The following is a 13,338-nucleotide window of genomic DNA, read 5'->3' as shown; positions in this document are numbered from 1 at the left end:
CTTAATTTCTCCACACTAAAGGCCTATTTGTGAGAGAAAATGCACTAAAATTACCCTCCATGTTACTTTAAACTCACAGTGAACTGACAACAATTAGCTTTAGAGCAGCTAAGAACATGTTGCTCACCGTTGCTCTGTTTCACAAAAGCCTAACACACGCTGGTGTTGAAACTGCAGCAGGTCTCCGGATGAAAAGTGAGTAGTTAGCCTGTGAGAGACCGAGCTAGCATTAGCGTGATCACGACGGTAAGTCTCTACAAGTTTTTTCCTTCGAATAACGCTCGTCTTACCGACGCTGCTTCTCTCCTTCATCCAGCTACTCGACTCGGACATCCAGCAGGTAAGTATGCTGGCTTTCCTTCCTCTCAATTCTTAGTTTTTCCTCTCTTTAGTCCGTGGATTTCTCAGTTTCAGTAGCAGATGCCTCCACTCCTCTAGCTGAGATGAGAAAAACCCGGGAGCACCATGCACCTTCACCTCACTTCCTGGCTGACAGGGTCAGTGCGGCCTGCGTAGGCTCTGATTGGTCGCTGAGCTAGGTGCCGTCACGTGGGGTGAACTGAGAGGTGCATTCAATGGTCATAGGAAATATGACGTTCTGTTGATGTGGACAGTTCAAATAAAGAGAATAAACACTCTCTTTCTTTATCATTGGTGTAAATGTGTTTTTTCCATCTGGGCTACATTACAGCTTGAGAAAGGAAGGGAAAGTTGGACTAAAGTGCTGCTCTCCTGTGGAGAGTTGAGTTTCAATTACTGGAAATGGAAAATGAATGTACAGACAATGTGCTCCCTTAGTGAGGAGATGATTTTCTAAAATTTGATACTGTTGAAATTATAACTAATGTTTAACAGTGTACTGTATCGTCTTTCTTCTGTGCTATGAGTATTTGATTTGATTTCTAATTTCCACTCAAGAAATTCTTTGTAAGCCCTTTTCACTCATAACATTATGAGTTAACTAAACATTGAAGACGACAATAAAGTTTCCGACATCAATCATATATTTTCTTCATAAGACCAAACCCATGAAAAGGCAAATGATTTTTTTGTTTCCCTTGAAGCTCACAAGTCCTTGTTTTTAAAGATACAAGATAAGATATGTTTGTTCTGTTACGTTCTCTTTTTCATTTACTAGCAATAAAAGGTCAGAGCAGTCATCTTTTACTAAAACAGAGTGCAAGCAGCCTGTGTAGTGCATAGTCTGTCATTTATCCATAGTGGCTCTCCTGCATCTTCTCTGTAACTCATGGAGAACCATTAGATGGGCTGTTTACCTGAGATGAGCATGACACCTTGGCTAGATTTTTCTTTTTGTCTTAAATGTAACATGAACATATTCGATGGAAGAGCAGGGGCATCACTGCCTCCCTTCTAGGGTTGTTGTTCCCTGTAGAGATCGTTAGAGTGCTCTGTGTTGGAGAAGATTAGATGAAGGAAGCTGCTGCAGCAAGGTACTGTTTCAAAATCTCTCATTGACTGTTGTTTTCTTTGTTTTTCCATCATGCAACAGCTTGTTTCTCCATTAGTTTCTATGTGTGCATTTATGTAGGCGTGCGTGTTAGCTGACTTCTGTTTAGTTCAGTGGGTCATGTGCTACACACATAAGCAGACAGTGCCATGAATGCACACACAAGCACATATGTCTGCACACAGAACTAATCGCTGCGGACTGTCTGATGAGTGTGAGATGGTATTAAGAAAATACTAGTTACAGAAAGCACAGAACAAGGAAACAGATGATACAACTGGATCTCTAATTAGGCATCTTCATCCCCTCCATCCCATTGCTTACCTCTCTCTTACATATACAGCCACAGTTGCTGCTGAATGTAGGTCAGCACTGTAGAGAGATGTGAAAGTGAATGATAAAGTATCTATTTCCCTAAGGCTAAACAATAGTGCAAGACAGCATGCAAGCTAACGGATAGACATATCACACACACCATGTGTATGAGGACTTCAGAGGAGTTCAAAGTGACTTGATCAAATGATACTTGTCTAACCCTAGACTTTCCCAAACCCCAATGTAAAATGCAAAAATTTATGCTTTTGGGACTAGCTTGTAACCTCTCACTTCCCTTCATCACCATCAAAAATGCCACAATCCTCCCCCCACACACAGACTCACACCCACAGATGACTGTATGGAGAACGTACAGCGTATATTAAATGTTCTCATGCCTGTGCTATGTTTTTATTCTTTTCACACAATGCCAGCTTATTTACATGCAGGTAGAGCCACACTTTTGTTTTCCTGTCCACCTCTCTGAAGCATGTATATGAGAATACATAAACAAATAGCTCCTGGTACTCTCTGTACATCAGAAAATCAGCTGTGACGTTCATTTCCACTCATACCGCTGGCTTCTGCAGCGATGCACCAGTGATTTATTTCTCCTCTTGTTCGTGTAATTGACCAGGTGTCAAGTCGAATCAGTGGCAGCAGCCAACCTTGCCACAGAGGACGGTAACTCGACCGCAAGCCCTCAGATTAAGAATTTTAAAGAGGAGACAGAAGACAGAAGCATGACAGAAGAACATCTCTAACCAGTAAATTACTCAACTACCTTTTAGACTTGTACTCAAGACCGGCTAAACCAATACCAAGACCAGAGGGTATCGAGACCAAGACCGAGACCGAGACAAAAAAGTCTTTAAACTGCAGCCAGATGCTGCTTCTTTTACAGGTGTCAGGCATATTTATGTGTTTTTGCGATGCACTCGCACAGCCCTCCTCAACACTGTCTACTGTCTCACTCACTTACTGAGAGGAGAGACGCACGCTCCACTTGACTGTTGCATCTCTCACCCTGTCTGTTTTTCACATAATGATATTATCTTATATCCTCGCATGTGATTGGCCACAATATGGAGGGATTGGAGCATAGCTGAGCCACTGTGTGAGAGCTGAGGAGTGAAAGGAAATTAAGTGAGGAGCCGGCTCTCGCTCAATGGGAGTTGACTCTTCTGATCACTACAAAGCACTCTCTAAGCACGGCTCTTAGAGCTGATGCTTTTGCGCATGACACATTATCAAACGTTACGTTGTGTGTCATGGATACTGTTGACTCCAAATCTCCCGACCACTATGTCGATCTGAGACAGCGAGACCAAGACAAGACCAAGACCAAAGTCCGTCACGACCAAGACAAGACCAAGACCACGTAAAAGGGGTCTTGAGACCAGTCTTGGTGTGGTCACACTCTACTACCTTTCTTAGGACGTGCCTGTATGATGCAGTGTGTTAACTGTTTTGTGTCATTTGGTTAATGATAATTATGATTGTGTACGTACTTATTTTAGTGTTTTTATTTTTGTTGCTTTGTTGTTCCACTGAAACCTTTGTGAAATATGTGATTGTGTGCAGTCAGTTAACCTATTAAATCTGGACCTAATTCACTATGAAGAACTTGGGGATTTAAACTCAAAGTCTTCACATTGGGTGTTGAGCTGTAAGAAGAAGAATAAGTTGTAAAAATATATATTAATCTAAATGTTAAAAAGCAGGGGGAAAAAACGGTTGTGTGCTTTTGTCTAATTTGATACTTAAGACTACATTTCCCAGCATTCCGTGACATAACCGGCGTGCGGGTTTCCCTCTCGCACGCGACGTTCTATTTTGTTTTTGAGAGATCTGCCGCTTCCTTATTTTCAGTCAGACTTAAAGACGGAAAAGCATGGGATCCAGCCGCTTCGCCTTTTTCGGTATTTTACTTTTGTGCACCTGCTCGGCTTCACCGCCGAATTTCGTCCTGCTCTTCGCTGACGATTTAGGTTTCGGGGACTTGGGCTGTTATGGACATCCTAGTTCACTCACTCCCAACCTGGACCGCCTTGCAGCTGAAGGACTCCGATTCACAGATTTTTACAGCACCTGCCCCGTGTGCAGCCCGTCCAGGTACCAGTGTAATCAGTACTGACTGTTTGCATGTGTGAATAAAACAGAAATCAATCCGAGACTTAGCACAACAAACTAATAATAATTAAGCGCAACAGTGTCTTACTTTAAAGTAATAAATTCAAAATCTAAATCTAATTCTAAAAAGTATTAATGGGTTCATTGTTAAATAAGTCATTTTAGTGGTCGACGTTGCTGCCGATGTTTCTATATGTCATTTGTGTCTAACATCTTTACTTATTCTAGTAAATAGCCTGTAGTGAACAGCATTTATAAAGGGGTTCCAAATAAAATAAAGAAATCACCTATTTAGCAGGTACGTTTGTGACTCTGCGTTACAATCAATCCAGTCCTTTTTGGGCACTTAATATCTTTATAGAACTGTTATGGCATAATTTTTTTTAAATTTCTGCTATCTGCTTGGCCTACTTTCTTGGAAAAGGAATTTTTAATCTCAATGATGGGCAAAATAACAGTGACATTGGACAGAGAAAGGACACTATGAAAAGAACATCAGAGTTTATAGTTTCAGCTGGCCACTTCATTAAACTAAAAAGGATGTCATTTTTGTGGGGAGATTTTTAATAATACTTAAGCAGTAAACCTGTTTTTGAGTTCAGGTTCTGTCTCCCAGGTCCTGTCATATGACAGCTTTCTTGTACTAAGAGGAACCAAAAAATTTTTTGACAGTGTTGTATTTCCTGAATGGTATGGACTTGAGTTGTGTTCATGTGTATGTGTGTCTGTGCGTTAGCATGCAAGCTAATGAGCTATGCGTGACTGCAATGAAGAAAAGCGAGCATATCAGCATTCTCACAACCTGATGTTTGTCCTGTGCTTTATGCAATGTTGATGCTGCAGAAAACAAATGTTGAAATGGTGTATTAGTAATGAATTAATAATTAATATGAATAAAAATTCAGTGTCCAATCTAACAGCTCCAGGTCAGTGGCTCAGAGTTTAAGTATTAATATAATTTAATTTATATATTTATATTTTCTATAAAATATAGAATATCCAAAATAATGTTACTTAAACCTTCAAAGTTCAAGTATGGTCTAATATACCATATTTCAAGTATGGTCTAGTATACCTCACGTGCCTGCTTGTTCCAGGTATTGCTGCCTTACAAGGCAAGACAGCTGCTGACAGACTGTAATTTATACATCATAGACTAAGACTAAGTGATCAGTTCATCTGCATTATTGTAACTTCGACAGCTTTACTGTAGAATTTCTGAGTGGAAAACCAAGGCGTCTACGGGCTTAATGTAATGCAATACTTTTCATTTACATACATGCTCCTATTTCTATTGCAGGTCTGTTTTTAGTCAGATTATTTACTATTTACGTTAATGGCTTGGGACAAAATCTAAAATCTTTGCCCATTTTTACACAGATGATACAATTATTCATTGATGTGCTCGTACCATCGACATGGTTTGCGAAAAATTACGGCTATCTTTTGATTAAATACAGTCACAGAGTCGGCTCAGACTGGTTTTAAATGTTGAAAAAACAAAAGTCATGTGCCTGCAGAAAGAGCCTGCTTGCAGTACTTCCCTCTTTTGTATCTGCTCAAGGCATTTCTACTGAAACTGTGGCCTCATACAAATACTTGGGTATTGTGATTGATGATAATCTTTACTTTAAGCCACATATTGGCCATCTGTTGTAGAAACTGGGGCTGCAGTTGGGGTTCTTTTTCATTGTCTAAAATCGATTGGTTCAATAAAATTAAAATGAAGCACCCAAATGAGAAAAAATTGTGTTGATTTTTTTTTTTTTTTTTTTTTTTAATAATTGAGTTCTTTGAGTTACTCAAATCGTTGCAGCCTTGATGGATAGATTGACAGATGAGGTCAGGCAGGAGTCTTCTTGGACTATGATAGTAACAGATGGAATTGTGATCAGTACAAGCAATACAGAAGACACAAATGAGCAGGAGACAGGTGGAAACATGAACATGGAAAACAAGGAATAGAGGTAATGAAGATGGAGAATACCTGGGGTCAACCATCCAAAGCAACCGACTATGCACAAGAGTGGTAAAGAAGAAAGTGCAGGCAGGGTGAAGTGGGTGGAGATAAGTATCAGGGGTGATTTGTGATATTTGTGACACAAAAAAGAGTGAGTGGCAGTGAGATATCTTATGATTTCATTGGGAGTGACCAGCAAAGACAGGATTACAAATCATCATTTTCAGTAGTGTTAATTTAATTGCAATTAAATCTTAAAATAAAAGCTTTTTTCACAGGCTAATAAAAATATCCATGGGCAGTAAAACTCTGAGCCACTGCCCTGAATGTTGTTAGGTCGGACACTGAACTATTATTAATATTAATTATTAACATCTACATCTATCTGAATATTTCTTATTGCTCATTAATAAGACAAAAGTATTTCCTATCCGATTACTCCATTAATCAATAAAATAATAAATAGATTACTCGATTACTAAAATAATTGATAGCTGCAGCCCTAGTTGCCTTTAAACTTTTCATCTACTCTGTTAATTAACTGCCTTGCTTGTTGGTTGTTTCCAAGGGCATCATTGTTGACAGGTCGCTATCAGACCCGGTCAGGAATCTACCCAGGCGTGTTGTACCCAGGATCTATAGGTGGTCTTCCTCTGAATGAGACCACCATCGCTGAAGTTTTAAAGCCCCTGGGCTATGCTACAGCAGTGATAGGAAAGTGGCACTTAGGGCTTGGACACAATGGCAAGTTTCTCCCAACTAAACAGGGCTTTGACCATTTCCTGGGGATCCCATACTGCCACGACATGGTCAGTGTGTTTCCAGTCTGTGCTACTTACAATTGCTTCATGAAATTCCTTTTGTTTGCTATATTCAATTTATTATTCTTCACTCTGTATTGCTGTCTGTTAAGTTTTCTATCTTGTCTTTTCGTCATCAGGGCCCCTGTAAGAATCTGACTTGTTTCCCTCCAGATATAAAGTGTTATGGAGTGTGTAATATTAACACCGTTACTGTCCCGCTAATGCAAAATGAGGTCATCAAGCAACAACCAGTCAACTTCCTGGATCTGGAGAGGAGTTACAGTGACTTTGCAACAAACTTCATAACCACATCGGTTGAGAAAAAACAACCATTCTTCCTCTACTATCCATCACATGTGAGCAACAAGAGCAATCTGAAAAAAATACATGAACTAAAGTGTGCAAAATCAACCTTTGAGTGCAATCACTGCCTAAAAATGTGTTTTCATAATGGTAAATATCAACTACTGTGCATGTCTGTGAGTTTTTAAGTTGTGATAATTCAACAATTTTCTAATCCTCTGTAGATTGATTCTAGTTACTTTCCAATGTGTTCCTGTTAATCATAAAAAAGTAATCCCCAATTACTCAAATATCAATATTAATATGAGAATCGCTTCTAGAACATAAATATGTGGTATTGGAAGAGTCAATATTTCAGTATCAATCCAAACAACACTAATAATCAGGTGTTTTCTTGCTTCAGCACACCCACTACCCCCAGTATGCCGGTATTGGGGCAGCTGGCCGATCTTTAAGGGGTCCGTTCGGGGATTCCCTGTTGGAGTTTGACAATACTGTAGGCCACCTGATGGCAACTCTGGAGAGGACAAGAGTGATCAACAACACATTGGTCTTCTTTACATCAGACAATGGGTTGGTTTTCAGGACTTCTTAATGTTTAAAAAATAAAATATTAAAGAAGTCCAGTTGCCTCCTTTTCAAACACTTAAAACTACCAGACATATCTCCAGTAACTTAAAGACAACAATGATGACTGAAATGCACTAACGTTTTTGAGTTTAATTCCTCATGCTGACATTTAACCACCTTCAAGAAAAATATTTTTCCTCTGTTCAGTAGTCAGGTTTCTAGAACTCTTTGCACTCTTGTAGTATTGCATTTTTTTTAATGGTGTCTGCTTTCTTTCTCTACATGTAGGCCTGAACTAATGCGTATGTCCCGTGGAGGCAACGCTGGTCCTCTGAAATGTGGCAAAGGTACCACATATGAGGGAGGCATGAGAGAACCTGCCATCGCCTACTGGCCGGGGATCATCAAGCCAGGTCGGGACATTTTAGCGGTCTGCAAAAAGTCCAGACTACATTATGCTTCAAACTAAAAAAAAAATCCTGACCCACCCATCTTTACACAGCCTGTACCTGGGGTCTTGCCTGGTGTGGTAGAGCCGAGCCTCTATGGATCTTGTGCTGAGAGTAGGATTTGGGTACTGACAGAGGAAGTGGCTGTGGTATATAGCATGCGAGGGCCTGTCGTTCCATGATGGTTCCTTCTCTTCATTGTCTCATCCTGGATTGTGGTACTGAGACTCACTAATCCACGACCTCTTTCCTTCTGCTTAGCATACAGTTTCAGGGTACTGGACTTGGGATGAAACCCTCCATGCATGGACAGAAGCTTCCTCGTCTTGATGTCAGTGGCTTCTATCGCCTCCTTTGGCGATCTTATAATCCCAGCAGGGTACCTGATCATGGGCAGGGCATTGGTGTTGGTGGCCCGGATTTTGTTCTTACCGTTCAGCTGACTCCTCAGGACTTGCCTGACCCTCTGCAGGTACTTGCAGCTTTTTTGGAGCTTTTCTAGTGGCTTCTTCATGGTTCCCATTTGCCTGTGGGATTTCTAGGTACTTGTAGCCGTCCTCGATGTCTGCAATGTTGCCTTCTGGTAGTTTGATCCCCTCACTTCTGACAAGCTTCCCTCTCTTCGTTACCATCTGACTACACTTCTCCAATCCGAACGACATTCCGATGTCATTGCTGTTGTTCCTGTTGGTGTTGATCAGTGAATCGATGTTCCCTCTTGTTGATGTTCAGCTTGATATCATCCATGTAGAGGAGGTGGCTGATGATGCTCCATTCCATAGTTGGTATCTGTAGCCAGTCTTGTCATTGATCTTACTGAGGGGGTTCTCTTTGGTAGATCCCACACTTGATGGTGACCTGTGCTATGGGCTTGAAGTTAGCCTAGTGTTAAGGTTCAAAAACTTTGGGAAGAGATGCAGGAGGAGATGCAAGCAACCACACTGGTCCAAGAGGTGAAGTCAAACGATGATTTTAATGAACACACGTGGGAGAATGAGCTGACCCTGTATGCTGACAGCATCAAAATCTCGTCTCCGAAACTTCAGAATACAGTTTTATGCATCGGGGTATTAGAACGCCCCCTCAAGCGTCAAATAAACACAATACAAACATACGTCAAATCAAAACCACAAACCCTCAGTTAACTTTTGACACATTTTAAAAGAACATTTGCTTCCATCTTCTTCCAGGTGCAGTCCCTGCACCCACAGCGATGACATAGCTGTTAAACATCCTGTACTTGCATCAAACCGTCACATCCACCGACATAAAAACTGCAACTCTAGCAAAACTTGCTTAAACTTTCCCCTACAAAAATGAACTCACTACTGTATGCGTGTGCGTGTGGGTGTGTGTGTATGTCTGTGCATGTATGAGTGTGCATGCGTTACCCTCGCTTTGCACCTTATTTGACCTCTCTGCTTATGCAACCAGGCTGAGGCCATCCTGTGTGTGATGATCTTGACTTATATGTGAAATGTATAAAATGTAAAATGTAAAAATGTATTAAACAAATGTTTCAATCTAATACCACTACTTAAAACTTAATAAAAGGTATACATGAATAAAAATGATAAAGAAAAACAGAATACAAATGTATTGTAAGCATGTGCAATCCTTCAATAACTCATGTCATCCTCACAGTAGATTGGCTAATCATAGCGCTAACCAAAAGCTTGTAACCCTCAAGAGACGACTTCTTGAGCCACAACTAATTTAAAGGCACAAAAATGCAATGTGTATAAAAAATGATCATAGGTGCACCTGCAATGACAGATTATCATATGATTATACTGGCACCTATAAATAAAGTAAATAAAGGTTAACATGAAATTAATACAAACTTTAAGGTTATATCAATAACTTCAATAAATGCGTCAATGCAAATGCTTGTTATATGATTATGATGCAATAGCAATAACAAAATAATGAAACTGGAAATAGTAAAATGAAAATAATGAAAATGGCAGAAAAATAACACCTCATTTCCTTACAACACCACATCCCCATTGAGTTCCTGATGAAGGCTCTTACAGTCCTGTTGATCTTGTACAATTCTTAGCATTTCATGATCCAGGTGTGGGGCAGGAGGTCTTCTTGTAATCAGTTGAGGCAGTGCATAGGTTCGTCACCCTAGTCCTGCAGTCTTGTGCGACTTCTCTTTCTGCCAGTAGCTGGTGTTTTGCTCCTCTGGTATTCCAGCCAATTCCTTTCTGTGCCCCGTTCATGTATTGACCCATGTTCCTGTTCATCTTAGCCACTATGATTTCTGACAGGAGCTTCCATGTGGTACTGAGGCAGGTTATTGGCTGGGAGTTGGATGGGACCAGTCCTTTCTGCAGGTCCTTGGGGATCAGGACTGTCCAGCCTTCAGTTAGCCATTCTGGGTATGTCTCATTAACTAGTCGCTGGTTCATTTGTTTTGACAGATGCTCATGTAGTACAGTCAGGTTCTTCAGCCAATAGGCGTGAACCATGGTAAATGGCCGGTATTTGCCCATGTCAGGGCCTGGTGCTGTCCAGCTGTTCGTACTGGAGACCCGTTCTTGGATGTCTGCCACTGTGATGGTTACTGGTCCCTTTTCAGAGAGGTTGCTGTGGTCTGCTCTTAGATCCACTAGCCAGTGAGCATTGCCATTATGGGTTGCGTCCTTCTCCCACATGCTCTTCCAGTATTTGTCTGTCTCCAGCCTTGGTGGTGCTGTTCTCATATTGTTCCCCTGCCACTGAGAGTGCACCTTGGATGGTTCTGTGGAGAACAGCTGGTTTATTCTCCTGCCTTCTATTTCTCTACTATACCTCTTCATGTGGCTGGGCAAGGCTGTGAGTCTTTGCTTGGCAGTTTCCAAGGCCTCGGGTATGGACAGCTTGCGGTACTTCTTAGGCACCCTCTTCATCGCACCTTTCTGCAGCTCACCTAACCCTATTTCAAAAATGAGCTTGCCTCTCTTTTTTCAGTATCAAAGTATATTACCATGAAATTAAAAATAATTTATGTACATGTAGCCTTTTAGTGATTGCTGCTTTTTTTTCTTATGAACAAATCTATTGAAGGTGTTACTCATGAGATGGCCAGCACTCTAGATATCCTCCCCACATTGGCGCGCCTGGCAGGGGCTAAACTACCACCGGTGATGCTGGATGGGGTCGATATGACGGATATCCTTGTTAAACAAGGAAAGGTAGGAGCATTGTATTTAAAGTTGTGCTAAAACTGAAATAATGGAAAAACAAGCTCATGTGTGTATTTTCTCTGTGTTTTACAGAGCAAAAGGGAAGCCATGATGTTCTACCCTGTAGATCCCAGTGAAAAATATGGCCTCTTTGCTGTAAGGCTGGGGAAGTACAAGGCTCACTTCTATACACAAGGTACTATGTGTCATATTTTGAATATCGCAAGTTCACATTGTCAAGTTTTAGTTGGTCTTAATTCCTGCCTGTTCATGTTTGTACATCAGGTGCTTTCCACAGCAGTACTACACCAGACAAAGACTGCCCAGAAACAGCAGTCCTCAAGGCTCACAACCCTCCTCTGATATTTGATCTGGAGGCTGACCCATGTGAGCATTATGCTCTGCCAGTAGATACACCTGACATCCAAACTGTGCTGGAACAGATCAAGAGTGTTAAGGAGCAATTTGAATCCTCCATGGTGTTTGGAGAGAGCCAAGTGGGAAAAGGAACAGACCCCAACCTCAGGCCGTGCTGCAACCCTGAGTGTAGCCCCAAACCTAGCTGCTGTCATTGTTGATGAGAAAAGCTGTTACAGCTTGAGAAAGGAAGGGAAAGTTGGACTAAAGTGCTGCTCTCCTGTGGAGAGTTGAGTTTCAATTACTGGAAAAGGAAAATTAATGTGCTCCCTTAGTGAGGAGATGATTTTCTAAAATTTGATACTGTTGAAATTATAACTAATGTTTAACAGTGTACTGTATCGTCTTTCTTCTGTGCTATGAGTATTGTTTTATTTGATTTCTAATTTCCACTCAAGAAATTCTTTGTTAGCCGTTTGCACTCATAACATCATGAGTTAACTAAACAATGAAGACAACACTAAAGTTTCAGACATCAATCATATATTTTCAAGATGTATTTTCAAACCCATGAAAAGGCAAATGATTTTTTTGTTTCCCTTGAACCTTACAAGTCCTTGTTTTTAAAGATACAAGATAAGATATGTTTGTTCTGTTACGTTCTCTTTTTCATTTACTAGCAATAAAAGGTCAGAGCAGTCATCTTTTACTAAAACAGAGTGCAAGCAGCCTGTGTAGTGCATAGTCTGTCATTTATCCATAGTGGCTCTCCTGCATCTTCTCTGTAACTCGTGGAAAACCATTAGATGGGTCTGGAAAAAACCCTCAAATTTATTATTAGTTGTGGCAAAGGTATACCAGTTATTACTGAACAGTGATGGGAATAACGGCGTTACAAGTAACGGCGTTACTTTTTTCAGTAACGAGTAATCTAAGTAATTAGTATTTGTATCGTTACAACGCCGTTACCGTTACTAACAAGAAAATGCGGTGCGGTCGCGTTACTATTTTTCAACAAACAGACGGTTGAAGCCGTGTTCAGCTTACTGCATCTTATATCAGTCTCACGGAAGTAGCTCTAAGTAATCAGTGCACTACAGCTTTAAGCAGCTGCGGATGGAAATCACTTTCTGCCCGACGATCACTTTTTGGCACAACACCTGGAGCTAAGGGGGCAAAACAATCGCATGAGTGCTGCTGTTTGACTGAGGAAGAATAAAGTAGTCGTGGTAAGTCAATCACACGACCAATTCAAGATGATATAGGTGATATATACCAGTTTTTAAATTGTGTTGATAGGCCACGTAAAACCAGAGTCATGATAAACAATATATACGCGGCGTTTTTTCCTCAATAGTTTCGTCACGCTTACTGTGTAAGGACAGCGCTAGCAAGCACTCTCTGCTTATAACCAAAAACAAAACAAAAAAACCCAAAACAAAAACCAGCCCTTTAGTGTTGGTGGAAAAATGCACCATGTCGACCAATCAAAAGTGATATGGCAACATGACATGTGGTTGTTTAGGAAGAGGGGGGAGTTTTAGGAGTGACGGCGAGAGACAGAGAGAAAGGCAGCAGAAAAAGAGAGCGATTTTTGAGATGTGAGAGATTTGTGACGTTTGGCATGTTTGGAGTGTGTAGTTAATGTGTTGTTTAGTTAGTGTGTACTGTTGTGGATAGTTTTGTGTTGTGTGTCAGAACAATGAGGCGACTGCTGTCTCCAGGTAGAGAACAGGAGTGATACACCTGCTGTCAGACCTGCAGGTATCAGGCTGTGATGTTCTCCTTTATAGTGGACAGAAAT

At 40.8% G+C, this 13,338-nt stretch overlaps 1 protein-coding gene across 1 annotated transcript; it reads left to right on the top strand.

Annotated features, from left to right (window-relative positions):
• The first annotated feature begins 3,579 nt into the window (after positions 1-3,579).
• On the top strand, positions 3,580-11,928 carry LOC116318290 (arylsulfatase A-like). The gene is made up of 8 exons (XM_039615890.1): positions 3,580-3,901; positions 6,448-6,688; positions 6,820-7,038; positions 7,389-7,558; positions 7,844-7,968; positions 11,059-11,186; positions 11,271-11,373; positions 11,463-11,928. Exons 1-8 carry the CDS (start codon positions 3,681-3,683, stop codon positions 11,753-11,755), a joined length of 1,500 nt encoding a protein of 499 aa, XP_039471824.1. The 5' UTR covers positions 3,580-3,680; the 3' UTR covers positions 11,756-11,928.
• Positions 11,929-13,338: the final 1,410 nt, after the last annotated feature.

Source organism: Oreochromis aureus, linkage group 7, assembly GCF_013358895.1.
Source record: "Oreochromis aureus strain Israel breed Guangdong linkage group 7, ZZ_aureus, whole genome shotgun sequence".
Taxonomy (NCBI): domain Eukaryota; kingdom Metazoa; phylum Chordata; class Actinopteri; order Cichliformes; family Cichlidae; genus Oreochromis; species Oreochromis aureus.
The sequence above is the reverse complement of the archived record's forward strand: the minus strand, read 5'-3'. Positions and strand labels throughout refer to the sequence as shown.

What these genes read in the sequence shown, in the direction of transcription:
- LOC116318290 (XM_039615890.1), top strand. Translation starts at nt 3,681, where the DNA reads ATGGGATCCAGCCGCTTCGCCTTTTTCGGTATTTTACTTTTGTGCACC. An exon ending in TCCCATACTGCCACGACATG is followed by an intron (nt 6,689 to 6,819) that starts GTCAGTGTGTTT and finishes TTTCGTCATCAG; the next exon opens with GGCCCCTGTAAGAATCTGAC. An exon ending in TCCTTGTTAAACAAGGAAAG is followed by an intron (nt 11,187 to 11,270) that starts GTAGGAGCATTG and finishes TGTGTTTTACAG; the next exon opens with AGCAAAAGGGAAGCCATGAT.